Raw genomic sequence first — 27,540 nt, forward strand, 5'->3', positions numbered from 1 at the left:
GCCCCGGTGTCAGGGCAGGGCAGGGACACCAGCCCCGGTGTCAGGACAGGGCAGGGACACCAGCCCCGGTGTCAGGGCAGGGCAGGGACACCAGCCCCGGTGTCAGGACAGAGCAGGGACACCAGCCCCGGTGTCAGGGCAGGGCAGCTCCTGGGGTCTCACAGGGGATGGATAACCGCTGTGGATGCAGCATTTACCATTCCCCGAGACACTGCAAGCCTCGGCCTTGGGAGGAAGGCAGGAAACACGCCCTGCTCTGTGCTGCACCGACAGATTCAACAAGAACTTGAAAATTTCGGCTTTTCTGGTCCCCAAACTTCATGGTAATCCGATCCCACTTCGCAGCTTGAGTCCTCCCTCCCTGCCGTGCTTCCTTCCAGAGTTATTAAGAACCTGCTGGTTGGGATTTGTAATGAGTAGGATCCCCACTGATGGATGACACGGTGCCCAGAACCATTTTAAAAAATGATGTGGGCATTTAAAAACACTAATTAATATCTTGGCAGGGATATTTGGAAAAGTCCGTACTTTTCATGTGTCAGTGAAAAGTTTAAAATAAGCGACCCCAGGCTGGGCTGGCTGGAGGGAAATGTGCCTTTAATCCTGAAAAGCCCCTCCGCAGCCCTTTATTGCAGATTGCTCAGAGCTGGGGAGTTCAGAGAGAAGGGGAATTCAAAAACAATTCTGCTGGAAATGGCTGATAAAGATGATTGCGCTGCGAAGCGTGACTCTCGGAGCCCTTTTTTCCCTTTAAATCCACAGTGCCTGATGCACTGTGGCTTGAGAAAAGAAGTTTTGCATCAAATTTGGCTTTTCTGTGGGCGGTGATTGCACAGTGCACTAAGCACGGCCCCTCCAAAATCCATCCTGTGGTCGCAGGGAGCAGACCGAGCCTCCTGAAGTCATCACAGATGTTAATTTCAAAAAAATGGAATGTTATGTACCTAACAAAGTGCTTGGCAAGCTGAAGGAAAACAGAGATTTGTACTGTTGTTATTATCATTTAATATATAAATAAAGGCCTCTCTGGACTGAAATTGAATTTCAGCAGCCTTTCTGGAGGCAATTAAAGCCATTAGCTCCATCAGCCAGGGCCAGCGTTTTAATGTCTCTGAGACACTCCGGCTGCCAAAGTTAATTATTCATCCTTTTCTTAATTGGATTCAGATTACATTTTAAAGGTACAACTTCGGGAGATTTGGCTGAGCCTTAATTGCTCCCGCCTCGGTCCCTGCCCCTCCCTCGCCCAGGAATGTCTCAGGGGAGGAGGTTCAGCCTTGGCAGAGGGGCGTGAGGGTGGATTTCAGAGCTGGGATTTCAGCCCCCGGCAGATCGATAAATGGGAACAACCATCCCTCCCTGCAAGGAGCTTCATGGTGGGAATGTCCCCGGGAGATGGAAAGTGACCAAAAGGGACAGGAAAATCTCCCTGGCTCTGATGTCTGGGCTTGGGGCAGAATGCAATTGTCACGGCCCTTCAGCAGTGAACAGATAACTGGGGTCTCATAAATGTACCCTCTCCACGAGCACATGCAAACACAATCCATCCCACCCAGGCTGCACCACTGGTGACACTGAAATGCAAACCAGAGGTCTGACCTTGTCCCCAGCCTGCAGGACTCATTCTTTCAGGCTGTAAAACCTTTTTGGTTCAAGAACTTGCCCTTTTCTGGAAGATGAATTGTTTTCCAGGGCTCTGTGCAGGCTTCGGGCTGTTACAGCCTCAGCTAAAAAGGTGGGAGCTTTATGTGAGGTGGGAATTTTAGATTTTACCTTGTCAAGGCTGAAAGGAAGGACCGTCTGTCTCTGAGTGTGGGGGACTGCCGACACTCTGGATGAGCTCGTTTCCCAGCTTTTCAGAGGAAGAGAATGACCAGAGAAACCCGAGGGAGCCAAACATTTTAGAAGAAAAGAATAATTTAATGTAGATTGGGACAAGTGTGAGAATCAGGCTCATGGGACTGCTTCACAGATTGCTCAGTGTTTTACTTGGTGCTTTTTAATGCTATTTTCTTCAATAATAGCATTACAGCTTGATTAGAGTTTTTGTGCTGACTACAAGAACATCCCAAATTACTGTTTTATATTCCACAGCATGCAGGGAGTCTGTAAACTCTCAAAAAGACGAGCTGAGGTATGGTGAAACCAGCCCTTATCAGAGCCTTGGAATTTATTGAAATCCTTTTTTAATTAATGAGGCCCAATGCTTTGACAACCCAGGTACTTGTAACAAATTGCTCCTTGTTATCCCCGAAGATGAGGGCACAGCCCATCCAGATGTGCCCTGACAGCTGGGCTGGGAGAGCTCTGTGGAGATCTGACGTCTCTAAATGCAGTTTAGTTATTTCCCTCCTTCACCACAGCCCTGAAATGGGGCTGCAGCCCCTGGAAATCATTCCGAGCCTCCCTCGGTGCTGAGTTCTCTCCCCTGCAATTCCCCTCCTGCTTCCAGCCCCGCGTGGCCCCTCCAGCCTCCTGCAGCCTCCCAGGGTCCTGGGAACAATCCAGAAAGTTCAGAGCTGCCCACGGCTCTGTCCCCCACACGGGGCAGGGGGAGAAGGGGAACTGCAGTGGGGCTGCTCTGGGAAAAGCTGTTCCCACCCTGATGTGAGTTCTGATTTGGGAGCATCATTCCTGAAGCCTCGTCACGTTTTGGTTGTGCTCACAGGAGCAACAGCAATTTCTAGCTCACAGGTGCAGGGACCTGTGTAGGTTATTTCAGGTTTCAGTGAATCTTCTACATTTTCTTGGAGAAAAGATTTTTTTTTTCCCCCTTTTTCATTTCCAAGTAATAGAGGCTCACTTGTGAGAACTTGACTCACATTTTGTCCTGCCCTGCAGGGGTTTCTGGACAAAGACTGAACTAAAACCCGGGGGGAGACTTTCTTAGAAACATGACATCAAAGAAATTAGAGAGAAAAAAAATATCTGTGTGATCATCATCTTCTTTTGGATTACTATGGGAAAACCCCACACGGTTTGATTTTCGGGGGGATGGAACACCTTTCCCACATGGACAGAACTGGTTTGTTCAGCCTGGAAAAGAGAAGGCTCCAGGCTGACCTAACTGTGGCCCTCCAGCGCCTGAAGGGAGCCCGGAAAATGGGGAGAAACAGTTTACAAGAGCTTGTAGTGACAGGAGAAGGGGCAATGGCTTCAAACAGAGGGAGGGAAGGCTTGGAGCAGACTTTGGGAAGAAATTCCTCCCTGGGAGGGTGTGAGGCCCTGGCACAGGAATTCCCCGAGCAGCTGTGGCTGCCCCTGGATCCCTGGAAGTGCCCAAGGCCAGGCTGGGCATTGGGGCTGGAGCAGCCGGGGACAGCGGGAGGTGTCCCTGCCTTGGCAGGGGTGGCACTGGGTGGGATTTAACCCTTCCAACCCAAACAATTCTGTGATTTTTGCCCATTTCCAGTGAGAGACCTCCACCCCTCTGAGGTCTCTGCCAGTGCAAACACCACGGCACCCCGCTGGAAATCTGAATATTCCCCGAGCAGGGAAATTGTCTAGAGAACATTTTCTGGCTGAAGGACTCTGGGAGTGAGAGGAGTGAAGGAAAGCCTTGAACTGCTGAGAAATGGTGATTTCAGAGTGACTTTAAATCTGAAAACTTCCTCAGCTCCCCGCCTCCTTCTGAAGAATTGAGAGCCACCTGTAGCCAGGGAAAAGGGTGTCTGCTGGAGAAATCAGGAAATGAGGTCCAGCCATTTTGGACATGAACAGACCTGATGAGGAAATCACTTCTAAAGTGCTCCACTTCCCACACAGATTATTCCTATTTCAGGAATATTCTGTGAAGCATGCCTGTATGGGGGATGAGGGACGACAGGATCTCTTTTGTAGGAATCATCTGGAGCTTTTAACCTGTCCCAGCACACAGGACTCTTTTGTTTCTGTAATTGATGCTGTCCAGTCAGGGAAAAGAAATGTGTCTTTGGCTGAAAAAGAAAAAATACTCAAGAGCTGCATCATATTTCCTGGGAACAGTGACACCATAGCAACAGTTGTCTGTCGGTGCTGCCGCATCCCCCGATGGCGCTCGGATTGCTGAGCACTCACAGGCCCCTCTGCTGTAAATCTCCCCACGTGAGCTGCTGCAGAAAATCACAGCGAAAATCTACATGCACAGCACGTCTTTGTGCCTGTATTTATGTTTGCCCATAACCACACCGCACAGCGTTTCTCTCCTTTGAAAGGAATTTTAATGGGGAGTTTATTGGGAGAACTGCTTCGGTTTGGTCGTCTCTAATGAAATACTTCATTTGGGTGGGAAATTTTATTGTCGGCGTGGAAAATAATAGAAAATCCCAAACATATGTGAAAGGATTAGCTTTTATTAGATAAGGTTGTAAAAAAGTTTTGGGAAGGATATCATTCCTTTCAGTATTTTTTGTGATAAATAAATATTGTGAGTGCATTTTCAGCTTGGAGTTTAATTAATAGTGAATCGAGATTGAAATAGAAACACAGTATTCCAAGCATTAAAATTAAAACTTTTTGACTGACTAATTTTTTTTCCTTCAGTTTATGAAAATGTCAAGTCTGTCCAAAATCAAGGCAGGAAAAATGTTTGAAAATTCTTCTAGGATGAGAAAGCTTTTTCCTGCCCAGCTCTGTTCTACTTATTACATATTAATACTGCCTGGCTCCCTTTGTTGGGTGTGGCTTTTTTTTTTGTCATTCTTTTATGAGGACTTGCCTGGAAAATTAAAACACACTCTGATTAATTTGGGATGAGTGGCCAAACCACACTGTCCCTCTTGCACTGACTCTGTCCAGGTCTGACACAGATCCTGCTGGAGAGCACCCTGGAGTTACAGTTTAAATGTTCATAAAATTGAATTATCTCTACAAAAGATGCCTGTGGATAAAACCAGAGGCTGAGATGAGAGGTTCACCCTCCTGCTGCTCGTGCTGGGTCCTCTCTGGGGTTTTCCGTTCTGTGGGTGCCAGCGCAGCTCCTCTGGGGCTGCAAACCCCGTCCCTCAAACAGCGACGGGGATACAGCTGGGTGGGTTGTGGGGTCTCTGGGTCTGCCAGCTGGCCCGGCCATGGGCACTGTGGTGTTTGTGTGTGTGCACAGGGATGTGGGGACACTGTGGTGTTTGTGTGTGTGCACAGGGATGTGGGGGCACAGGGATGTGGGGGCACTGTGGTGATTGTGTGCACAGGGATGTGAGTGGCACAGGGATGTGGGGAGCACAGGGATGAGGGGGCACAGGGATGTGGGGGCACAGGGATGAGGGGGCACAGGGATATGGGGGCGCAGGGATGTGGGGGGCAGAGGGATGTGGAGGGCACAGGGATGTGGGGGCACAGGGAAATGGGGGCACAGGGATGTGGGGGGCACAGGGAAATGGGGGCACAGGGATGTGGGGGGCACAGGGATATGGGGGCACAGGGATGTGGGGGGCAGAGGGATGTGGAGGGCACAGGGATGTGGGGGCACAGGGATATGGGGGCACAGGGATGTGGGGGGCACAGGGATGAGGGGGCACAGGGATGTGGGAGCACAGGGATGTGAGTGGCACAGGGATGTGTGGGCACAGGGATGTGGGGGGCACAGGGATATGGGGGCACAGGGATATGGGGGCACAGGGATATGGGGGCACAGGGATGTGGGGGGCTGCAGCCCCGGGCAGAGCCCTGCCAGCTCCCGGGCTGAGCTGCTCCCAGCTGGGCCCACGGCAGGAGACCCGCGGCCCTGGGGCAATGCCGGGTTTGGTACAAGAGAGGGAACAAATGCCACGGGCGTGGGGCAGAGCTGGGACCCGGCTGCGCATGGCCCTGCCCGGGGACATCGGCTGTGGGGTCACACATCATTGACATGGAGCTTCTGCAGGGTCACATCCTTTAACTGCAGGGTCACACAGCCACTGACATGGAGCACTTCTGCAGGGTCACACAGCCATTGACTGCAGGGTCACACAGCCACTGACATGGAGTTTCTGCCGTGTCACACATCCATTTACTGCAGGGTCACACAGCCATGAACTGCAGTGTCACACATCCATTAACCGCAGTGTCACACATGCATTGACACGGAACACTCCTGCAGTGTCACACAGCCATTGACTGCAGGGTCACACATGCATTGACATGGAACACTCCTGCAGTGTCAGTGTCACACGTCCATTAACCGCAGTGTCACACAGCCATTGACCGCAGTGTCACACAGCCATTGACCGCAGGGTCACACATGCACTGACACGGAACACTCCTGCAGTGTCACACAGCCATTGACTGCAGTGTCACACAGCCATTAACCGCAGTGTCACACATGCAATGACATGAAACACTTCTGCAGTGTCACACAGCCATTAACCGCAGTGTCACACAGCCATTGACTGCAGGGTCGCAGATCATTGACATGGAGCTTCTGCCGTGTCCCACATGCGCTAACCGAGCCCGTTTTCCCTTTCTCCTTTGTGCGCAGCTGACGAGGGAACACCAGGTGGCCCTGTCCTCCATCACTTACATCGGCTGTGCTCTGTCCATCCTCTGCCTGACGATCACGCTGGTCACATTCGCTGTGCTGTCGTGAGTAATTTGACCCGCACGCCTGCTGAGCAGCTAGCACAGAGAAAGGCGAGGCAGGATCCCTTCGGGCCACTGGGTAGGATCCCTTCAGGTGCTCAGGATAAAACAAAGGCTATTAATTCTACAACCTCCCTTAATTAGATTCTGCACATGTATTTGTAACACTTGGTTGGTTATTTCTAAATTACTTTCATTTTCTGAAATGGGCTGGTCTTTATATAGCAAGTTATTTCCATCTCATGAGAGATTTTTAATTTATTTTTAAACTGTCCATGCTTTGCTGTAGTTCAGGAACCTTCAAAGAGGCTTGCAGGAGCTCTCGGTCTGGACTCCAGTGCAGTGTGAGCAGGGACTGCAGGACCAGCCCCTCTCCCCCCATCCCCACGCCTTTGGGCTGCTGGGAGAACACAGCCAGCACTTTCCTGTTCCACTGCCCGGTGTGTGGGGTGGAGAGCTGAGAAAGGAATGCCCAGTGGGGAATCTCGGTCAGCGCTGGCTGCCTCACCTTTGTTCCACACAACCTGCGCACAATTACCTCACACAAGGCACGTTCACGTTCCAGTGCCTTACTGTTGTCCCTCGGGCTGGTTTTCTGTGGGTGAAGGACACTGTGAGCGGTGTGAAATTCACCCCACGGCTCGTGGGTGCAAACCTCTGGGTCTCCTGCCCACACCAGGGCAGCCCCTGTGAGGGCTGGGGAGGTTTCTGCCCCAGGGCACTCAGGGCCTTTATTCCTGTTTATGTTCCAGAAGTGACAAATGAGTTTGAGGCCCAGCTGGGCTTGATACAAACATTTCTGGAAAAAGAGCTTTCATAAAGGTTTGTGTCTAAATAAAAACCAGAAAACCTGACCAAGGGTGAAGCAACTTGTCCAAGGTTGTGCAGCCCTGTGGGAGTACAGCAGGGCAGGGGATTCTTGTCTCCTTTCACACACTAAACCATATTGTTCCCACTTAAGAGTTTGGTTCCTGTTTTCTGTGCCGAAGCTTGTGTTTTGGACACCCTGCTAAGAGGCCAGTTTCTAGGGAAAAGGACTTGCTGAATCTCAGTGAACTGTTTGCAATGCTGGTTTTTTCCAGAGCCCATATTATTTTCAAGTATCAAGATCTGTGTTGGTCATACTTGGATTAAGAGCCTAACGTGTGCCAAAATCCACCCTGAATAAGTCCAACGTCTGCCTATCTGGCATTGCGCTGTTGGCATGTTTAGGCTGAGGGGAATGATCTGCTCCATTTTAGTCTGAGTGCAAAATTGGATGTCAGAGTGATTAGAAAGGAAAAAGGAGCAAAAGGAGGAGGTGTTGCTGCAGCAGGGCTGAAAGCTCCTCAAGGAACTGGAGGAGACTTGGCCCGGCTGACTGTCGGGGGGGAAGCACCCCACCTCCACACAGCTTCCCTCAAACTGCCAAGTTCGTCTAATTTGATTATCCTTCCACTGGAGAGCAGGGTCTCACTAAGCGGCTGAAGTGAAGTGTTACAATGCGGGGTTAGCTGAGTGTGACACAAGTGGAGGAGAATGTGGTGAGTTCTTTGCTCCTGCATCCCTTCCCGGGAGGGCAGTGAGCCCTGCTGCCCTCCTGGGTGACACTGCCCAGTCTGTGGCACAGGGAGCTCCTCGTTGGAAAGCCTTTGGCACCAGGCAGAGCATCCTTTGAGCCCCTTTTTGGGATCTTGGTGCTTCTGGTCACGTCCCTTTTCATTCCCTTCACGTGGAGCGGTGCAGCAGGCAGGCTGCGCTGGAATGGGAACCTGTTATCACCAGGACTGTTTGTTTTTGAAGGAGAGCAAGGCCTGGGATGTTCAGATCGATGTTTTTGTTTTCTGTTTCCTATTTCTGGATGAGAACAGAAACACGAGGTCAGCAGACTTCCAGGAAAGCCTGTTCTTGTCAGATTTCCAGCTGGTTTTTGAAAAGCCAAGAGAGATATGTTCAAGTGATGTTGAAACCACAGCCAGGTCCCTGTCAAGACAGGCACTGCCCATCTGTACATGGAGCTCTCGTTCCTGTGCTCAGAAATGCTATTTGTGTAAATCAGAATTGGAACCAACGTCTTTTCACATCCCCTTATTTCCCATCCAGGCAAATACCAGCAAAGTAAACCCAGAACTCTGGCACAGAGTGGGCTGAGCAGGGCCAGGTGCCGTGTGCTGTCTGTGAGGGGTGGTGTGACCTCCTGGGCATCGCAGCACCCTTCAGGGTCAAACCCTTTGTCAATATTCTGTCACTGCCCCCTTCGGGGTCAAACCCTTTGTCAATATTCTGTCACTGCCCCCTTCAGGGTCAAACCCTTTGTCAATATTCTGTCACTGCCCCCTTCAGGGTCAAACCCTTTGTCAATATTCTGTCACTGCCCCCTTCGGAGTCAAACCCTTTGTCAATATTCTGTCACTGCCCATCAACTCGCTCATGCTCAGGTCAGTGTCCTGCTGCCTCCAGGAGAGCAGCAGGACCCCAGGGGAACCAGTCAGGTCCCACCCCGTGCTGGAGGAGCCCCAAACACGCCATGGGAACCCCTCCAGACCCAAAGGCAGTTTAAATGCTTGCTGACAGTCCCGGCTGTGTTGGTGGCCCCGGTGCTGCTGTGCTCAGGTGTGTCTGTGTCCCGCCAGGTCTGTGAGCACCATCCGCAACCAGCGCTACCACATCCACGCCAACCTGTCCTGCGCCGTGCTGCTGGCCCAGGTGCTGCTGCTCGCCAGCTTCCAGCTCAGCCCTGCAACTGTGAGTGGGGCAGCCCCACGGGGCACGGCCTCGGGCCACGGGGAGGGGAGATTCTGCCACGGGAGGTCTGTTTTTAACGTGCCTCAGCCAAAAAATGCCATCCTGCTACGGGGGGCAACTCCTTAGGCAGAGTACCAGGACCTAAACATGAAAGCTGGCACTGAAACAGCTGGGTTAGACTAAGACAAACAGGCCAAGTTCACAGTACCACATACCAGTTAAACGCATTCCTTTCCACTGTTAATTTAAAAAAATGCAATTTGAAGTAATGTAAGGTCTTTGATGGAAAGTTCCACCTGGAGAGCAGAAACAAAACCTGATTTTATAATAAACTTCCAGGGTGCTCTATGTATGTGCTGGTAAAAACTTGGCCACTTCTGTGACCAGCTTTTGCTCCACATTATTTTTCAGGAGCAGTCAGTGGTTTCTATTATTGGGGGGTGGAGATGGTGGTGATGTTTTTTCTCAGTAGAAATAAATTTGAGGTTTGCACATTGTTCATTTTGCCAATACAACAGCTACCTAAATTTATATTCAGCTCAAATGGGATCCCTTGAATTTCTGTTGAGTTTATAAATAACTGTAATGTCTGGTTTGCACAGGCAGTCATTACCTGAGGATCTAAAAGCACTTTGGAAAACTAAGTTCATATTCTTTTGCTGTTTAACATTCAGGTGGGTCCTGAATGAGTCATGCAATGTGCAAGGGAGAAAATGAGAGGGGATGGTTTAGGAGGAAAAATGAAATGGAGACATTGGAGAGCAGCAGAAGATGAAACCGAAGACAGTAGAAACCAGGCATGAAAATAATCCTCTTTAAGTGGAGAGCTAAAACCCTGTTGAAAGGACATGGGCTCGAGGGCAATAGAAGGCTCACTCAGCGTAACAGTGTGTCATATTCTCGCAGCTTTTTCTTTTTCATCCATCCCAAATTTTCAGACAATTCAGCCAGTCCCTTCAGAGGGAAGGCTCTTCGCACCTCACCAAGGCCAGCACCCACCTTCGGCCCTCGGCGCTGCTCCCGCTGGGGGTCGGGTGCTGCCGAGCGCCGCTTCCCGGGGACCGGTCCCGGTGTCACCCACGTTCGCATCCAGCCCAGTTCACGCTCAGGGCTCCTGCTTCTTGAGCCGAGCTTGTGGAACGCTCGCACAACGCAGGCTGCGGTTCAGTAGGCGCAGATCTTCTCTTAAACCCATTCCAAACCTGCCGTGGTGAGATGGGGACAGTGGCGCAGGAAAGCCGGACCTGTTTTACACCGCGGGCTTTGTGGGATGAAATTAAAGGCTTCACAGAACCCGTGGGTTTCATAGCCCGACCTCCAGTGTAACAGCTGTAATTGTAGGGGATAAACTGTAAAGATCCTAAAGTTGACAAACGTGATGTAAACACTGTCAGCTGGGCTTTCATTTTTATGCTTTGTCCTCTTGGAATCCGGGGGGATTGTGATTCATCCTTTTATCGGTCTGCTGTCCTCACCTGCTCCGAGCCCTGCTCTCGCTGGCTTCGACGGCACCCTAAATACCTTTAATCGCAGCTCTAATTGAGCTGCTAAACGGCCGTTCACAAAAGAGGGAGGCAGTATTTACACAGAGGGCGTGAGTTTGTAATCTCCGCCTCTGCCGGGCCGGCTGTGCCAGTGCTGAGCCGTGGGTGCCATGGCAGGACCCTCTGGGGCCCCTGGACGCGGTGCCACAGGCTGAGCCGGCACTGCAGGACCCTGTCCAAGGTGTCACAGGGGGAGCTGGGACTGCAGTGCCCTTGCAGGACCCTCTGGTGCCCCTGTCCAAGGTGTCACAGGGAGAGCTGGCACTGCAGTGCCCTTGCAGGACCCTCTGGGGCCCCTGGACGCGGTGCCACAGGCTGAGCCGGCACTGCAGGACCCTGTCCAAGGTGTCACAGGGGGAGCTGGGACTGCAGTGCCCTTGCAGGACCCTCTGGGGCCCCTGGACACGGTGTCACAGGCTGAGCTGGCGCTGCAGGACCCTGTCCAAGGTGTCACAGGGGGAGCTGGGACTGCAGTGCCCTTGCAGGACCCTCTGGGGCCCCTGGACACGGTGTCACAGGCTGAGCTGGCGCTGCAGGACCCTGTCCAAGGTGTCACAGGGGGAGCTGGCACTGCAGTGCCCTTGCAGGACCCTCTGGTGCCCCTGGACACGGTGCCACAGGCTGAGCCGGCACTGCAGGACCCTGTCCAAGGTGTCACAGGGGGAGCTGGCGCTGCAGTGCCCTTGCAGGACCCTCTGGTGCCCCTGGACACGGTGTCACAGGCTGAGCTGGCGCTGCAGGACCCTGTCCAAGGTGTCACAGGGGGAGCTGGGACTGCAGTGCCCTTGCAGGACCCTCTGGGGCCCCTGGACACGGTGTCACAGGCTGAGCCGGCACTGCAGGACCCTGTCCAAGGTGTCACAGGGGGAGCTGGCGCTGCAGTGCCCTTGCAGGACCCTCTGGTGCCCCTGGACACGGTGCCACAGGCTGAGCCGGCACTGCAGGACCCTGTCCAAGGTGTCACAGGGGGAGCTGGCGCTGCAGTGCCCTTGCAGGACCCTCTGGGGCCCCTGGACACGGTGTCACAGGCTGAGCTGGCGCTGCAGGACCCTGTCCAAGGTGTCACAGGCTGAGCTGGCGCTGCAGGACCCTGTCCAAGGTGTCACAGGGGGAGCTGGGACTGCAGTGCCCTTGCAGGACCCTCTGGTGCCCCTGGACACGGTGCCACAGGCTGAGCCGGCACTGCAGGACCCTGTCCAAGGTGTCACAGGGAGAGCTGGCACTGCAGTGCCCTTGCAGGACCCTCTGGTGTCCCTGGACGCGGTGTCACAGGCTGAGCTGGCACTGCAGTGCCCTTGCAGGACCCTCTGGTGCCCCTGGACGCGGTGTCACAGGCTGAGCCGGCACTGCAGGACCCTGTCCAAGGTGTCACAGGGGGAGCTGGCACTGCAGTGCCCTTGCAGGACCCTCTGGTGCCCCTGGACGCGGTGTCACAGGCTGAGCCGGCACTGCAGGACCCTGTCCAAGGTGTCACAGGGGGAGCTGGGACTGCAGTGCCCTTGCAGGACCCTCTGGTGCCCCTGGACACGGTGTCACAGGCTGAGCTGGCGCTGCAGTGCCCTTGCAGGACCCTCTGGTGCCCCTGGACGCGGTGCCACAGGCTGAGCCGGCACTGCAGGACCCTGTCCAAGGTGTCACAGGGGGAGCTGGCACTGCAGTGCCCTTGCAGGACCCTCTGGTGCCCCTGGACGCGGTGCCACAGGCTGAGCCGGCACTGCAGGACCCTGTCCAAGGTGTCACAGGCTGAGCTGGCGCTGCAGGACCCTCTGTGGGTTTGGGAATGTGTTCATTCACCCTGCCCGAGGTGCCAGGGCTCAGTTGGCATCTCCTCCTTGCACGGCTGCTCTCATCTGAGGCCCCCATCCTTCCCCACCTCTGTCTCTGGATATTTCAGTTTTGGTTATGGATCTGGCACACAGCATTCCCTGCTGGCTTCAGCCTCCCCATCCTTCCCCTTTTTTGGGGATATTTCAGTTTTGGTTACGGATCTGGCACACAGAATTCCCTGCTGGCTTCAGCCTCCCCATCCTTCCCCCTTTTTGGGGATATTTCGGTTTGGGTTACAGATCTGGCACACGGCATTCCCTAGTGGTTTCAGATGCGTTTTTTAATGATTCACAATTCACTCCACAGCAATTTTTCTTCCGTGGAATGACAGCGGTTTTCAACCACGAAACTCTGTCTTCACAAGCAGGACTTTAATCTTTCCAGCACACCCGATTTATTAATTTATTCATAAAAAGCTGATCATTGACACCTATCATCAATATTGCTGAAACAGCAGCCTTGGCTGATCATGGCACATTCCAGGAAGGCAATTATTCCCAAAACCAGGATGTCTTTCTTCCAGAAAAGGCAAATATCTTTGTACACAGCATTTTTTCCTATACTGCCCAGTCTCTGAGATACCTTTGCTGTCCTCATGGCTTCTGACGACTTCCCTTCACTTTCAGCAATGGATTTGTTTCCCCAGAGAGGTTTGCACTCTTAGTCACTCACTCTGCTCTAGACCAGAGAGCAGCATTTTTAAAACAGGTTCCCAAACTGCAGCATGCAATTAAAATAATTAACCATCCACAGTTCTTTGGGTTACTAAAGCCTTCCAAACACCTGAGTGTGTTTGTGGGGGAAATGGGAATATTATTCAGACACAGGAAAATGAAAATTGAAGTATAGTCGTCAGCCAGCACAGGTTTTCCCAGCACACCCAGAAAATCTGTGATGTCTCTGCAGTTCTGGATCAGGGGATTTATCTCTTGCTCCTTCAATACTCCTGCCTGGCATTGCTGGAAACTTCCCAACGGAGATGTGAAACGAGCTGCTTTTGTTTGTGATACATCTATAAAATCACCTCTCTGTCTTAGCACTGTCCTCAGTTTAAAAAAATGACAAATATTTTGTTGGAGGCCCTTCTGAAACCTGCTTTGCTTGCTCTCCAACAGTAACAGGACAGACCTTGCTGCTGGCTGGGTGCTTTGCTATTTTCACAGACTCTAATTGTCAGCTCTAAGAGTGGCAGGAACAAGGTCTGCCTTTTTTAGGAGTATTCTGCTAAAAGTCGGGTGTTTCTCCTGGTGCAGGAAGGGAGACAAGCCTGGGTTTGGTGTGTAAAGGCTCAGCTTCTCAGTGCTTTTAGAGAAGGCAATTTTGCCATATAAGAGTAACTTCTATGCAATAATTGAGGCAAAAAAATACCTCACCAAAAAACCACCATAATGAGCGGCAACTTTGCTACGGATTTTATGTACAAATCTGCAACTAGGTATTATACAAAATTATACACAGACCAACCTCCTGCTACTTTACTGGGTGTTATTTTTCTGCTGTTTTGTGATTCATATTGTTTGGCTGCTCAAAAGTTGGAAATTATCCGTTTGACAGAACTAGCCTGTAAGTCAGCTTTATGTTGCATTTATATTTTTGTGGACTAATCTTCTGGTAGAAATCAAAAGGCATTAAAATGGATTTTATAGCCTTATGATAAAATTAACTGGAAAGGCTATTACAGCTTTTGTCAATAAGCTAATCTGGTTTAATAATATGTCGCTGAACTTAGTGAAATACTAAACCACATACAGCCCTCACACGAATTAACCCCAAATTTATTTATTGCCTTTGAATACATGCCATCCCACTGGATTTGCATTAGAATGTCCTTGCGCCGGCCCAAGTGAGTCAGCCCAGGAAAGCCTCGATTTTCATTACACCACCAAGTCCCAACGTTTTAATTTTCACTGGAGCACAAAATCCCAAATCATCAACGTAAAGAATAAAATGCCAGCACAGCACAGCTCAGCTCACGCCACAGACGGAATTAGCCGTGAGCAGCCGGGGCTGGGCCGGCTCCTGCCCGTGCTGCTGCCCCAGCACAGCCTCCACCTGCCTGGAGCCTTCCCGGGGCTTCTCCAGATGAGGAGCGGAAAGGTTCCCGTGTCCCTGGGCTGGGTGCGGCAGCCCCTCGGGAACTCTGCAGGGCCACAGAGGGGATGGCACAGCTGCAGGGCAGAGGGTCCAGCACCACCGGCCGCCTCACGGGGGGAGAGACAGGGCTGGGGCGGTGGGGCAGGGAAACCGGGACTGCGAGGGCTGGGGCGGTGGGACAGGGAAACCGGGACTGCCAGCTGGGAGACAGGGCTGGGGCAGTGGGACAGGGAAACCGGGACTGCGAGGGCTGGGGCGGTGGGGCAGGGAAACCGGGACTGCGAGGGCTGGGGCGGTGGGACAGGGAAACCGGGACTGAGAGCTGGGAGACAGGGCTGGGAGACAGGACTGGGAGTCAGGGCTGGGGCTGGGAGACAGGGCTGGGGCGGTGGGACAGGGAAACCGGGACTGAGAGCTGGGAGACAGGGCTGGGAGTCAGGGCTGGGGCTGGGAGACAGGGCTGGGAGTCAGGGCTGGGGCTGGGAGACAGGGCTGGGAGTCAGGGCTGGGGCTGGGAGACAGGGCTGGGGCGGTGGGACAGGGAAACCGGGACTGCCAGCTGGGAGACAGGGCTGGGAGACAGGGCTGGGGCTGGGAGACAGGGCTGGGGCGGTGGGACAGGGAAACCGGGACTGTGAGCTGGGAGACAGGGCTGGGGCTGTTTGGACTCTGGAAGCAAAGGAGGTTCTCTCTGCTCAGTCACTGAGTGATGGGAGCAGCCACTGCTGAGACCTCCTGGAAAGCCGTGGGAGAGGAAAGGGAAGAGCAGTGAGTGAGGAAAGGGAAGAGCAGTGAGAGAGGAAAGGGAAGAGCAGTGAGAGAGGAAAGGGAAGAGCAGTGAGTGTGGAAAGGGAAGAGCAGTGAGTGAGGAAAGGGAAGAGCAGTGAGAGAGGAGAAAAGCAGTGAGTAAATGAGGAGAGGCCAGTGGTGAGCACCTGAGGTGTGAGGAGGAGGAAAGGATTTGGTTCTCCTGATTTGCTAAGCCAGGCTGCTCAGAGGCTTTGGGGAAAATATGAAGTTTGCTGAGAGGAGCAACTGAAGGAAAAGCAGGCAGCAGAGGACAGGATGACACTTGTCCCCCCCTGCTTTGACTCCTGTATTTACTACAGCCTCAGCAACCAGATGCAGACTCTCAGTTTTGATTCCCTAAATATTTTGCAGGCTTTAGTGGGAGTATTGCTCCTACTGTTAAAAATAAATAGCGCATTTGGATTTTCACATCACATTTGGCAATGTTGGGGAGGTTTTTTTGATTTTTTTTTAAGGTAAGAGGATTTGTTACTCTGAAGCTATCTGAAAATGCAGTAGAAAATGAAAATGTCTATTGCCTCTTTTAAAGACAGTTTTACTTCAGTGATTTAGCATTTAAATGTCTGTAGAAATTAAAAAAAAAAAGAAAACCAATGTGACTGTATCACAAAGACCTAATGTATTCATTTTTGCTCTTAATTTAGCTGCCTTGCAAGATATTGGCCATTCTCCTTCATTTTTTCTTCCTGAGTGTGTTTGCTTGGATGCTGGTGGAAGGATTTCATCTTTACAGCATGGTGATCAAAGTATTTGGGTCAGAAGAAAGCAAGCACTTATACTATTATGGAATCGGATGGGGTAAGCATTTAGCAGCTGCTTACTTTAAGTCTCCTCACTATAGGACAAGATTATATTCAGAGGCATATTTGAAATTGTCATCTTATGATCACAGTTTGCCTTGCTGAGAGTAGGTCTGTTGGATGAGAAAATGTTTAATTTTTCTGTCTGCAATCAGACTTCAGAAGGTGCAGCCCTTGACTGATTCCACCTCAGGGAATGGCACAACCTCTCCAGGCCAGGTCAGGCCTGAATTACCGAATCAGTGGCAGGACTGTGGGAGGGAGGTCTCACCACACTGCTGCGTTCTTCTTGTTGGTTCTAACTCACACCAGTGGCTCATTTTCTGTATTCTGCCAAGTCAGGCATGAAAAACGGGCACAGCGGCACAGAAATGTCACAGGACTTCATTGGTGGGTGCTCTGTGCCCTGAAACCCTTCATCAGCTTGTGCACAGAGCCCCAGTGCTGTGATTAGGAATGAGCAGTGGTTCTGTGGTGTGGGGATGCCTCAGACAGCAGTTCAAGGCTTTCCAGAGGCAATAATGAAAGCACAACCCGTGTGCACATTTGGAGAGCCAGAAGTGAGTATTTTATTGCAGACCCTCCCAGCAGAGGAGCCCCCTGCTCCCACAGCCCTGGAGGAGCAGCAGGGGTGCTTGACAAAGCTCCACATCCCAAAGGAGAGGGAACCTGAGCCAGAGAACAGGTGTGAAAAAAAACAGAAGAGGAATATCCGTGCAATTACAGACAACTTTGAAATGTGTTAAAATATGCATTATCTTTCCTCCCCTCCAAATTCACTTGGAGGGGCAGGAAGAACAATTGTATCAATAATGCAGACCTGCTGCAGTCATAATTGAAATATTTAATATCGATTTGGCACCATGCAGGTCTGGGTGATAGCAGCGCTGTGAAATATGCATATATTTCAAGAGCTACCTCCTTTTCCTTTTTTCATTATTATTATGTCCTTTTTATTTTGTGCATCTTTCCTCGCTCATTTAAAACTCTCCTTAGCAGTAGTGTCTAAGGGCTCTGGTGGACAGATCCCCCAGGCTGAGGGCACCAGCTGCAGCTGGGAGGTTTCTCCTCTGCCCTCACTGTTTGTGTGGCAGGCTCAGGAGCCTCAATTCACGTGGCATTTGTGCAGGGTTTATTGGTGGTGAAATGGCAGAGGACACAAAAACAAACCAGGAATCTGTCTGATTGGGTAAAAAAACCCCAAAACTCCTTTTTTGCCTTGGTGTTTCAGAACATCAGGCAAAAGCTTCTCCCCCCTCCATTTGCAGGATGCTGGTGACAGTTTGTGATTCTGGATGTTTCCCCACTCCAGGCACTTTCCTTTCCTCCAGAAACTCTCACGGAGTGCAGACTTTGTCCTGAGCTGCCAAAGGACATCAGTTCCGTTATTTGCTGTTAGTTGATGTAGCCCCTGACTTCTGCCCAGATCTGGTGTAAGGCAGCAGAGGAAAATCACAGAAAATGAACCTCCTCAATATAAATGGGAGAATATACTCGTCCCCATCAAGCAAAGTGGATCTTTTTGTCGTCGGAGGGAAATACACTCTCATTTGTGTCTAATGCTTCATCCTTCTCAATAAATGGCATATTTAGCCTTTTAGAATTGATGTCCTAAAATTGCTTTGAATTGTCTGCCACAGAGTTTCTGCAGCCTGGGGGTTTTTTTGTGTTCTTTGGGTTTTTTCACGTACAGAAGACACAGAAGCTTTCAAAATACAATTCTTTCTAACTACTGAGTATATCCCATATTTATGAATATATATTCATATCAATATATAAATATTTATAGATGTACTTCCAGCTGCAGTTATTAAGGAATGAAAATACTTCTTCCAAAAATGATATTTCTGACAGGACTGGAAAACTTCACACAATTCGTGAGTGGTAAAATTAAGCAGAAATTGCCCGCCAGAGAATTTTGTAAAACCCTCAAAAACCTGAAGAATTAAAAAGAAAATTGAAAATTTAAGCTATCATGTCTAATACTCTGTCTGGGACCTGTTTATTAAATTCTGTAAGATGATAACAGCTCGAACCTTCACATTTTATTAACTCATACAGGAATTAACAGGCCATCATTTAATATTTGAAGGGATGGGTTTTACTGTATTGGGAACAATAAACCCCTTGCCTCCTCTCCAGCTGCTCCATTCCTGTGGCACCTCTGTACGTTCTGTAATTTGTGTGGATCAGGACCAGAACTGTATCTGTGTAATTCCAGGAGCAGGAGCAGAACTGCCTCGGTGTAATTCCTGTAATTCCAGTGGATCAGGAGCAGAACTGTATCTGTATAATTCCAGTGGATCAAGAGCAGAACTGGCTCTGTGTAATAATTTCTGTAATTCCAGTGGATCAGGAGCAGAACTGTATCTGTATAATTCTAGTGGATCAGGAGCAGAACTGCATCTGTGTAGTTCCTGTAATTCCAGTGGATCAGGAGCAGAATTGCCTCTGTGTAAATTCTGTTATCCCATGAACAATTCTGCACCTCCTAGGGCACTGCACCAGACAAAACCGTGTGGAAAGAGAGTTTCCTCTAAACACAGAAGTCTTGCAGACCTATGAGATATTTATGTTAAATACGAGACATTCTGAGTTTGCTTCTTTCTCTGCTGCCAGGTGTGATGCTCCACGTCACCACTCTTGTCCTCTGCACTTCCCTGGGGGAAAGTGGTTAAAATAAGGCTGATACTGCTTCATATGGTGTCACTGCCTGGATAGCAAGAGGCAGAAAGTCCATAAAGCAAAACCTGGCTTAAAGAGGACTGTGATTCCAAGGAAATTGGCATTGATTCAGTTTAACAGTTAAACCAGTACTTTATTAAAAAGTCATTTTGTTTGTCTGACATCAGTTGATTAAAAGATGTTGGATTAAACAGCTGCCGGAGGATGTCAGACTTAATTTGGAAATGACTCTGAGCTATTCTGTTCATGCAAAATTTAGCAGAACTCGCAGGCCTTACTGGAAGCTGTGCTTTTATTCCCAACATTGCCTCTGCCTTTCTGCAGGCTGCCCACTGGTGATCTGTGTCATTTCTGCAACCTCGTCCCTGCACAGCTACGGAGAAAGTGGCAAGTGAGTATGAAAACCCCTCACTGCAGGAGCAATGGGGACGAAAATCTGATGTGGAGGAGGTTTGTGAAGGTGTTACCTGGGCTGTGGTGCTGCAGGATCCTCCTGAGGAGCAGGGGATGACTTGTGTATGCACGCTGTCAAACACAGAGGGCTCGAGTCTGGCTTTCACAGGGGTGATGCACAAAAAGCTCCTGAGAGGTTTTTCCTAATTTTCACTGTAGAGCTCCTCAGTGAGCTCCCTGCTCAGGGGGAAAGATCAGAGTAATCATTGATTAAAGATATTCAATCTTCTGAAGAAAACTGCAGTTACACACCTGAAACTTGGACTGGATAATGTCCAAAACTTGGAAAATTAATTTCCATCCTAACTAAGGAAAAGAAGAGCAAATTTTTCTGAAAGAACACCATAGGATTTAATCCTAAAATAATTTCACACGTGGTAAGGCTGGCTGTGTTTGCCAGCCCCTTCCCACCCGCAGCCAGGACAGGCAGGGAGGGTTTGCATTTGTCCCTGGCTGCAATGAGACAGAGCCACTGCAGTGAGACGTTTCCCAGCGCTGAAATGATGCCTGTGGCTGAGGATACACAGCAACAAACTGCAAATAAAACACTTCTCTCTTCCCGTCTCTGCACTCCTGTGAAGGTGGGCTGGGGCAGAGGCGCCACTGGCTGTGACAAATCCACAGGAGATCCCACCTTGGATCCCCTGAGTGTGAGGGGAAAAGGAGCTGTTCCCTGATGTGCTCTCACCTCTCTTGCTTTCAGAACTCATCAGTGTTTTTGCACTCTCTTTTAGTTGTTTTATAAGTTGGGGTTTATTTATTTTATAACATTACTAATGAAATTACTGTGTTTCCTCTGAACCCACTCTGCTTTCCCCCTGCAGCTGCTGGCTCTCCCTGGAGAACGGAGCAATCTGGGCCTTTGTGGCCCCAGCAATGTTTGTCATTCTGGTAGGTACAACCTCAGCAGCTGCTCCTTGTCTGTGCCAGCCACCAGCAGGGCTGGCTCTGGGCCTGGGGTCACACCTGGTGCCAGCCCAGTGGAACTTCAGCGCTCCTGAATTCTCCAGAAATTCTTGGCTCCTGCTCCGAATTCTGTGTTGTGCATGGGTGTGTATTAGTTCTATGCACGTTAATTCTCACACTGTTAGTGTCATTACTCAAAGGCAAAGGTAGGACCTGAAACAGCGGGACAGCCCTGCTGGGGTCGTTAATAACCAGGTGGTACCTAGGGCTCGAGGGAGTTTTAGCAGCTCTCAGAAAGAGCCCCCAAAAGAGCAGACTCTGAGGTTTGCGTTCCACACTCACCAGGGAAAGCTGATTGCACCCCAGTGGTGTTGGAAGCTTTGGTGAGTGCCCCAGTGGAGATGGCCACAGCAGAGCAGGGGCAGCAGCAGGGGTGGGCAGGAACAGGTGTGAGCTTTCAGGGGCCGGGGGGGCACCAGGCTGCCCCACACCCCTGTCCCGACAGTGCCCAGGAATCTGTTCTCGTCCCCTGGGTTTTGGTTTGGGGTAGGTGGGACAGGCTGGCTGGGCAGGGCTGCTCAGGTCAGTGCTGGGCTCAGGCAGGGCAGGTCGTGTGACTGCTCAGGTGAGTGCTGGGCTCAGGCAGGACAGGTCGTGTGACTGCTCAGGTGAGTGCTGGGCTCAGGCAGGACAGGTCGTGTGGCTGCTCAGGTGAGTGCTGGGCTCAGGCAGGACAGGTCGTGTGACTGCTCAGGTGAGTGCTGGGCTCAGGCAGGACAGGTTGTGTGGCTGCTCAGGTGAGTGCTGGGCTCAGGCAGGACAGGTCGTGTGGCTGCTCAGGGCAGGGCTGTTCAGGTGAGTTTGCTGTCAGGCAGGACAGGTTGTGTGGCTGCTCAGGTGAGTGCTGGGCTCAGGCAGGACAGGTTGTCTGGCTGCTTCTGACCGTCTGTACGTGAGTTTATATTCAAAGGCAAGTCGATATTGATGACTGGAGAGCAATTAAAAGAATCCAGTATTCACCTGTCCCCTCCTCACGTTAGCACTTGCCTTCTGGCCATTGTTCAGCACCGAAGGAGGAGCTGGGATGCAGCCAGTGACCCCAAACCTTTCCAGGCTGCTGTCCAAGGGTGGTGGCAACCAAATCTCTCCAGGCAGTGAGATGCTCACTCACCTGAGCAAGCAGAGCCTCCAACAATCTGCCTGCACAGCTGCTTGGCAGAGAGAGTGAGTTTAACTGGCTGGCTCTAACTTATGATGAATAACATTTGTGCTGCTCAAATTATGTTCTTGTAGGGATACAAATACTTTCAGAAAGAGAAAGAGTGAGCTCACAAGGTTGATCCACGCAGAGCAATTTGTTAAACAGTCTAAACCCAGCTCTGCCCAAAATAGCAGCGAGTGAGCTGACAAATTACCTCTCTGGGCATTGGATATTCCAGCTGAAAAATGTGTTAGTGCCCCCAGGGAAATAACAGGGCCAAACACTGTCTGGTGTGTGTGCATGTGTGCCTGTGTTCTTCCAATAGCAAATTAGCCACCACTTGCATAAACTGGCATTTCCGTCTGAAAATACCTCTCGAAAAGCAGTTCCCGACTAGTTCAATGCGTGGTGTCTCTGCCAAGAAGAAGGATTACGCTGTGAAGAAAACGGGGGCTTGCTCCTTTCAGCTCCCTCTCCCCAGGGACGAGGCAGACACAATCCCCTTTCATCCTGCCCAGCCCCACAGGCAGTGCAGACCCCTGGAGCCTGCAGCACAACGGTGTGGAGGGAGGGTGGTGGGGAAAAGCATCACACACACTCCTCTGGGCCGTCACTCACACAACTCCCAGCCCTGCAGAGATTCCCACACCAAATAGGCTCTTCCCCGGGGTTTGAGTCAAGGGATATGATGAAAGAAATAGTTTCTTCTATATGTAGGGCTTTTGGCTGCTACCTACAGCTTAAGGTTTTAGGGTCACTCTCCCCTACGCCCCAAACCACAGCACACAAGTCTCTGTATCACCCTCTTACAGCAGCCTCACAAAAAATCCTGGCAATTAATTTGCTATCCAAACTAAGCTCAGCCCAAGTTGCCCCGGGAGTGTCCTCAGCGGGAACAAACACGACAAAGCACCTGAATTTTTGACACAAGACATTAAAACTGCTGGCAGAAGGCTCTGTTGGTTGCCTCCCATCTGCTGCCGTGGGGTGTTTCCATGGATGTGGCAGAACTCGAGGGATTCTGTGGAAACACCTGAGTGCGTGGGGCAGACAGGGAGAGAGGAGCAGGTCCTGGGCTGCAGGGCCAGGGCCCCTCTGCTGCTTTCCCTGTGAATTGTTCCTTTCCTGGCGGGCCAGTCCCAGTTCCAGTGAGAGTTTGCAGGGCTCGGAGTATAGCACAGAAATGGTTTTCTCAAAAATGCTCATTACCACCTCGAAGGATTTCTGCAAGTTATTTACAAAACATGATTTGGTAGGAGTAGGGAAAATGATCCCAAGACCGTTGGATTTCACCTCTTATCTCTGTAAAGCTGATTGAACAAGCCCACTTGTCATTGAGGGGCTGGCAGTTCCACGGGATATCTTTTGGATAAACTCAAGAGCCATGGCAAAAATGGACTGTTACAGAAATGCTCTGATTCTACAGCAGGCAGTGATCTGCCCTTAGAAACCTGAAATTAAACAGGGGTCAGAAGATTTGGAAAAAACCCAAGGAAATCATTATAATCAAATTTAAACATCTTTAATTCACCCTCTCATCCTCAGAATTAGAATATTTTTGTCAAAGTGGAGGATGAGTATTGAGTTTTAACTGAGGAACAGCATTTTTTTTTAAAGTCTTCTCTTTCCTTTTGTTCTGTAGTTGAGGATAGTTTTGTTCTACCCTTGCTCTTGATGCTTTGTGGCTGATGTGCAGCTTTGGTCAAGAAGGGGGAGATGTGTCTTTCACCTTCACATTGTCTACCTTTCTTTTTCTTTAAACCCGAGGTCTTTGCACAGCAAGACAATCTTTGCCACATTTCCTTTAAGTGATAAAGATTTCCTTCTTCCTTCACCTGTGACTCCAGCACAAACTTTCTTTTGTTGAACATTTTCAGTGATAGTCTTTTCAAGATTTTCCACTTTTCTGTTGGGAATTCTTTTCATTTTATTGATGTTTCTGCTGGACCTGACATCAAAAAGAGTGGAGCCTTTGAAGAGCAGAGTTCAGATTTAACATATTTTTCTCATTGCTCCTTTAAAATCCTCTTGTACCTAAATTGTAAGCAGGCTTTGGCAAGAACCAGGACCTGCAGAGCCCGAGGTGGGGCAGGAAGGGGCTCTCTGAAGCCTGTGCACAAAAAGATGCACATGGAGCACAAAGCCAAAGGGAATGCAGCCATGGAGCTTCCTGCAGTTCTCCAGTTTGTCAGCTGCCAGGGTGTCTATTTGTTTCCAGTCAGGGAATTTATTTCCAGTCAGGGGATTTATTTCCAATCAATCAGGGTATTTATTTCCAATCAGGGTATTTATTTCCAGTCAGGGGATTTATTTCCAATCGATCAGGGTATTCATTTCCAATCAGGGCATATATTTCCAATCAATCAGGGTGTTTATTTCCAGTCAGGGTATTTGTTTCCAGTTAGGGTATTTATTTCCAATCAATCAGGGCGTTTATTTGTGCAGAGGGGATCCTGAGCACCCTGGCTGTGAGGCAATGCACCAATCCAGGCTGTCCCTGAACAGGTAAGGGTGCTCCTGGAGGAAAGAGAAACGCAAGAGCTTCCCCCTGTGGGGGTGGGAATCACTGACACGGGGCAAACCACACCAGTCCAACCCTGGACACCTCTTTGGCCAAATAAAGCCAACACAGAAAGTTTCTGTTCCCTCTGTGCCTCGACACCTCCCAGGGCAGCTCAGGCCCAGCTGGGGCTGGTTTCCTCACCAAGCCTTTCCCTTCTCCTGCTGCAGGTGAACATCGGCATTCTCATCGCTGTCACACGGGTCATCTCCAGGATCGGTGCAGACAACTACAAGGTCCATGGGGATGCCAACGCCTTCAAGTAAGTTTTTTCTCATTGGAGTTGTGACAGCAATCTCACATGAGCAATGTTACACCACAGACTCCTCCCTGAACACTGACATCGTCTTCTTGTAAAACGCAAATCCCGGTGAGGGCATCCTCCACTTGAATGCAGCCAGTTAAGATACACATATAAATATAAATATAAATATAAATATAAATATAAATATAAATATAAATATAAATATAAATATAAATATAAATATAAATATAAATATAAATAGTATAAATACAAATACAAATATAAATATAACCTATTTAGCTAAAGCTGCATGCTGCACAGGGTGAAACCTGAGGTTCAGCAGGAGCTGAAGTGTTTCCCTGAAGTGTTTCCCTTCCCAGCATCTGCTGAGTCATTATTTTCCCTTCTATTAGTGGAGACTTTCCTCTGCCTGCTGTAGTCCAAAGCTGGATTTCACAGAGCTCCATTAATCTGGACTGGGTTATTGCAACTCTCCTGCTCCTTCTGAGGACAGACCTTGTTTCCAGCCCCAGCTCAGCAGGATATTTAGCCATTTGCTTATCTTTAAGACTCTCCCGACACGGCAAAGCACACAGACTTACCCTGGATTTAAATGTGTGCCTGAATTCGAGCAAATCTTTATATCACAGCGCCTTGAGCCTCTTGGGGTGGTGGCCTCTGAGAGTGAATCATCTCTAAAAAAGCACTTGCAAGTCTGGAGGGGAAATGTAAGGCAGACACAAAGCTGCCTCTGAATATACAAGGACAGATTCTGGTCTCTGAAATATATAGAGAGATTACATCTGTGTAGCCAAGAAGATAATTTAATACATCAAGGCTAAATTAGGATGTTGAATATTCCATTTTGTATCTCCTAAAGACGCTTTAGTCCAAACAGAGAAATGACACTGTGTATAAATAAAAGAATATGGAACTTAGATGAAGAAAAATGTGATGGTGGATTGTGTTTAATGTTTCTGAGGCACGGGTTATTGTATGATAAGGGTTTGGTGCCACTGTTCTGAAATGGTATTATAAAGAATAATTTTTATGCTTGGGTTACTTATGTAATTGTGAAAATGTCATTAAGTTTTAAATATTGGTGACAGTTACCTAATATGAAGTTAGTTTAGTTATTGCACACTTATCCAACAGGAAGAGAAAAACAGTAAATAAGCCTACACAAAAATCCATAAGATAATTACACTGGAGTGAAATGAGAAGCCTGGGAATTAAAATGACTGCCTCAGGTTTGGCTGAGTTCCTGTGACCTTCAGAAACACAAAGGAAATATAGAAACTTAGGAAGCAAATAACTGTATATTGGCAGTGCCAATTTTTATGCACTATTAGAAGTATGAAGACAAAGACACAACCCCACAAGTACAAGAGGAGCTACAGAGATTGCTCCATGTACAAGATTGGAATTTCACTGTATTGCGGGGAATTGATTCAGCACACACTGTGCCCTGCACACAAACACGTATTATTTATTTTGACACTGTGTGTGTGCACATAAGGAAATTGATTTATGAATGATTGGTCTAGGAATAAGATGCAATGCCTTTAACGAGGAGTATATGCTCTTAGCCCAAGTATTATCAGCTGTGGCTTTGGAATGGTGTAACTCTGTACTGGAAATGAGATTTCTCCAGGTACCCTGGCTGAGAGACGCTCCTTGTGCCAAGTCTTCTTCATGTTACTGTTTCAGGATTTGACCTAACAAAAGTTACAGGGAGAAAAGTGAAGAAGAATTATTATCAGAGGGCTGATGGATCTGAAAACTTGAACCATTAAGTTATTAAGTGGAAATATGCTCTGATAGAACAGCTTTCCTCACAGCACTAAATCAAGTCAACAAAATGCAAGAGAAGGTAAACGGAACATAGAGAATAGTTCTGTAGGTACCATTACAGAAATGGGTCCTCAAAGGAAGGCTGAGATGAGAAGAGCATAAATACATGTTCAGGTCAGATCTGGGGAAGTGTTTATACCCTGATTTAACACGGCAGTGAGGCGTGATGAGTTAGAGTTTTAAGTACAGAGGATGTCATGGGGAAAGTAACCGGTCTGTTGGAAAAAAAGATAATTATAAAGCCTTTGCAGCACTGGGCTTCCATGCCTGGTGTGAAATCCTTCTGTGTATTTTCCAAGGAAGAGGAGAACAGAGCAAACAGGGCTGCGATCCGCCAGGTGCACGGGAAGAGTTCCCCAGGCGCGGGCATTGCAGGCTCCTGGAGCTGATCCCAGGCTGTTAACCCGGGACGGTGGATGAGCACAGCCAAACGGGTCTGTGACAAGCACAGGGAAGGCAGAGAGGCTCCCGAGTTCCTGTGAGGAAGGACTGCGGGGTGGTTTTTGAATCCGCAGGTTCGTCTGGCTTAGCGAGGCATCGCCGCGGGCTGCAGAGTGTTTTGTGCACCGTGGGCCCCTAACAGAGGGGCTGCCAGGCATCCCTGGGCACTGCCCCTCACCGAAACCTCTGCGGGCAAAGCTGGGCTGTGCCAGCAGGGATTTATCAGCCCTCCCCACCAGCCCAGGGCCGGATGAGGGTGGCACGGTGTGACTTGGTGAGGCAGCAAAGCTCTGGCACCGTGCTGAGGCTGTTCGCAGGGGAGGAGGCTCCTCAGAGCTGTGCTTGTGGTTTCCGAAAGCCAGGAGATGAGAGGTGCAGGGCAAGGAGCTGTGCCGGGGAACCTGCTCAGTCCAACGAACCTGAGGCAGAGCCAAAGAGGGAGTTCTGGGCTGTCTTTCCAAGCTGGGGTGAGGTGTAAGTGGGCAGCCGGAGGAGAGGCAGGGAGTGCTGTCTGCAGCAGCCGGGACCAGGGCAGCGGCTCAGCAGCAGCTCAGACGCACAGACAGGTGAGCTGAAGGGCCTGGCAGCGATGGGCACGGGGGCTGTGACAGGGCACAGAGGTGCCAGTGCCACCCCTTCCCCTGGGCGCTGAGGCCAGCACTCACACCAGGCTGTCAGCACCTGCTGAGTGCCTCACACCGGTGCGTGCTGCTGGGTTCAAACCCAAGCAGTGACTGAAAATCCCAGCCTGCAGGGTCCACAGAGCAGGCTCCTCCTCGGGCTCAGCTCTGGCCAGGCTCTGCTGCCAAAGGAAAAGTTTAACCGCACTGATAAGGACTAAATCCCAGTGCTGCTGCAGCCTG

General features: G+C 50.0%; 1 protein-coding gene across 3 annotated transcripts in view; it reads left to right on the top strand.

Annotated features, from left to right (window-relative positions):
• Positions 1 to 27,540, top strand: part of ADGRD1 (adhesion G protein-coupled receptor D1) — a 135,641-nt gene that overhangs the window by 81,898 nt on the left and 26,203 nt on the right. For 2 of the 3 annotated variants that reach the window (XM_066199749.1, XM_066199752.1), the window contains 6 exons: positions 6,434 to 6,537; positions 9,147 to 9,258; positions 16,178 to 16,331; positions 19,343 to 19,409; positions 20,296 to 20,362; positions 24,309 to 24,400. In XM_066199749.1, the coding sequence (XP_066055846.1) occupies positions 6,434 to 6,537; positions 9,147 to 9,258; positions 16,178 to 16,331; positions 19,343 to 19,409; positions 20,296 to 20,362; positions 24,309 to 24,400 (596 nt within the window). Of the gene's footprint in view, positions 1 to 6,433; positions 6,538 to 9,146; positions 9,259 to 16,177; positions 16,332 to 19,342; positions 19,410 to 20,295; positions 20,363 to 24,308; positions 24,401 to 24,795; positions 25,309 to 27,540 lie in introns of those variants that run through there. The other variant, XM_066199750.1, reaches the window with a different exon arrangement.

Source organism: Chamaea fasciata, unplaced genomic scaffold (assembly GCF_029207755.1).
Source record: "Chamaea fasciata isolate MVZ Bird 193981 ecotype frontalis unplaced genomic scaffold, bChaFas1.0.hap1 SCAF_18, whole genome shotgun sequence".
Lineage (NCBI taxonomy): Eukaryota > Metazoa > Chordata > Aves > Passeriformes > Sylviidae > Chamaea > Chamaea fasciata.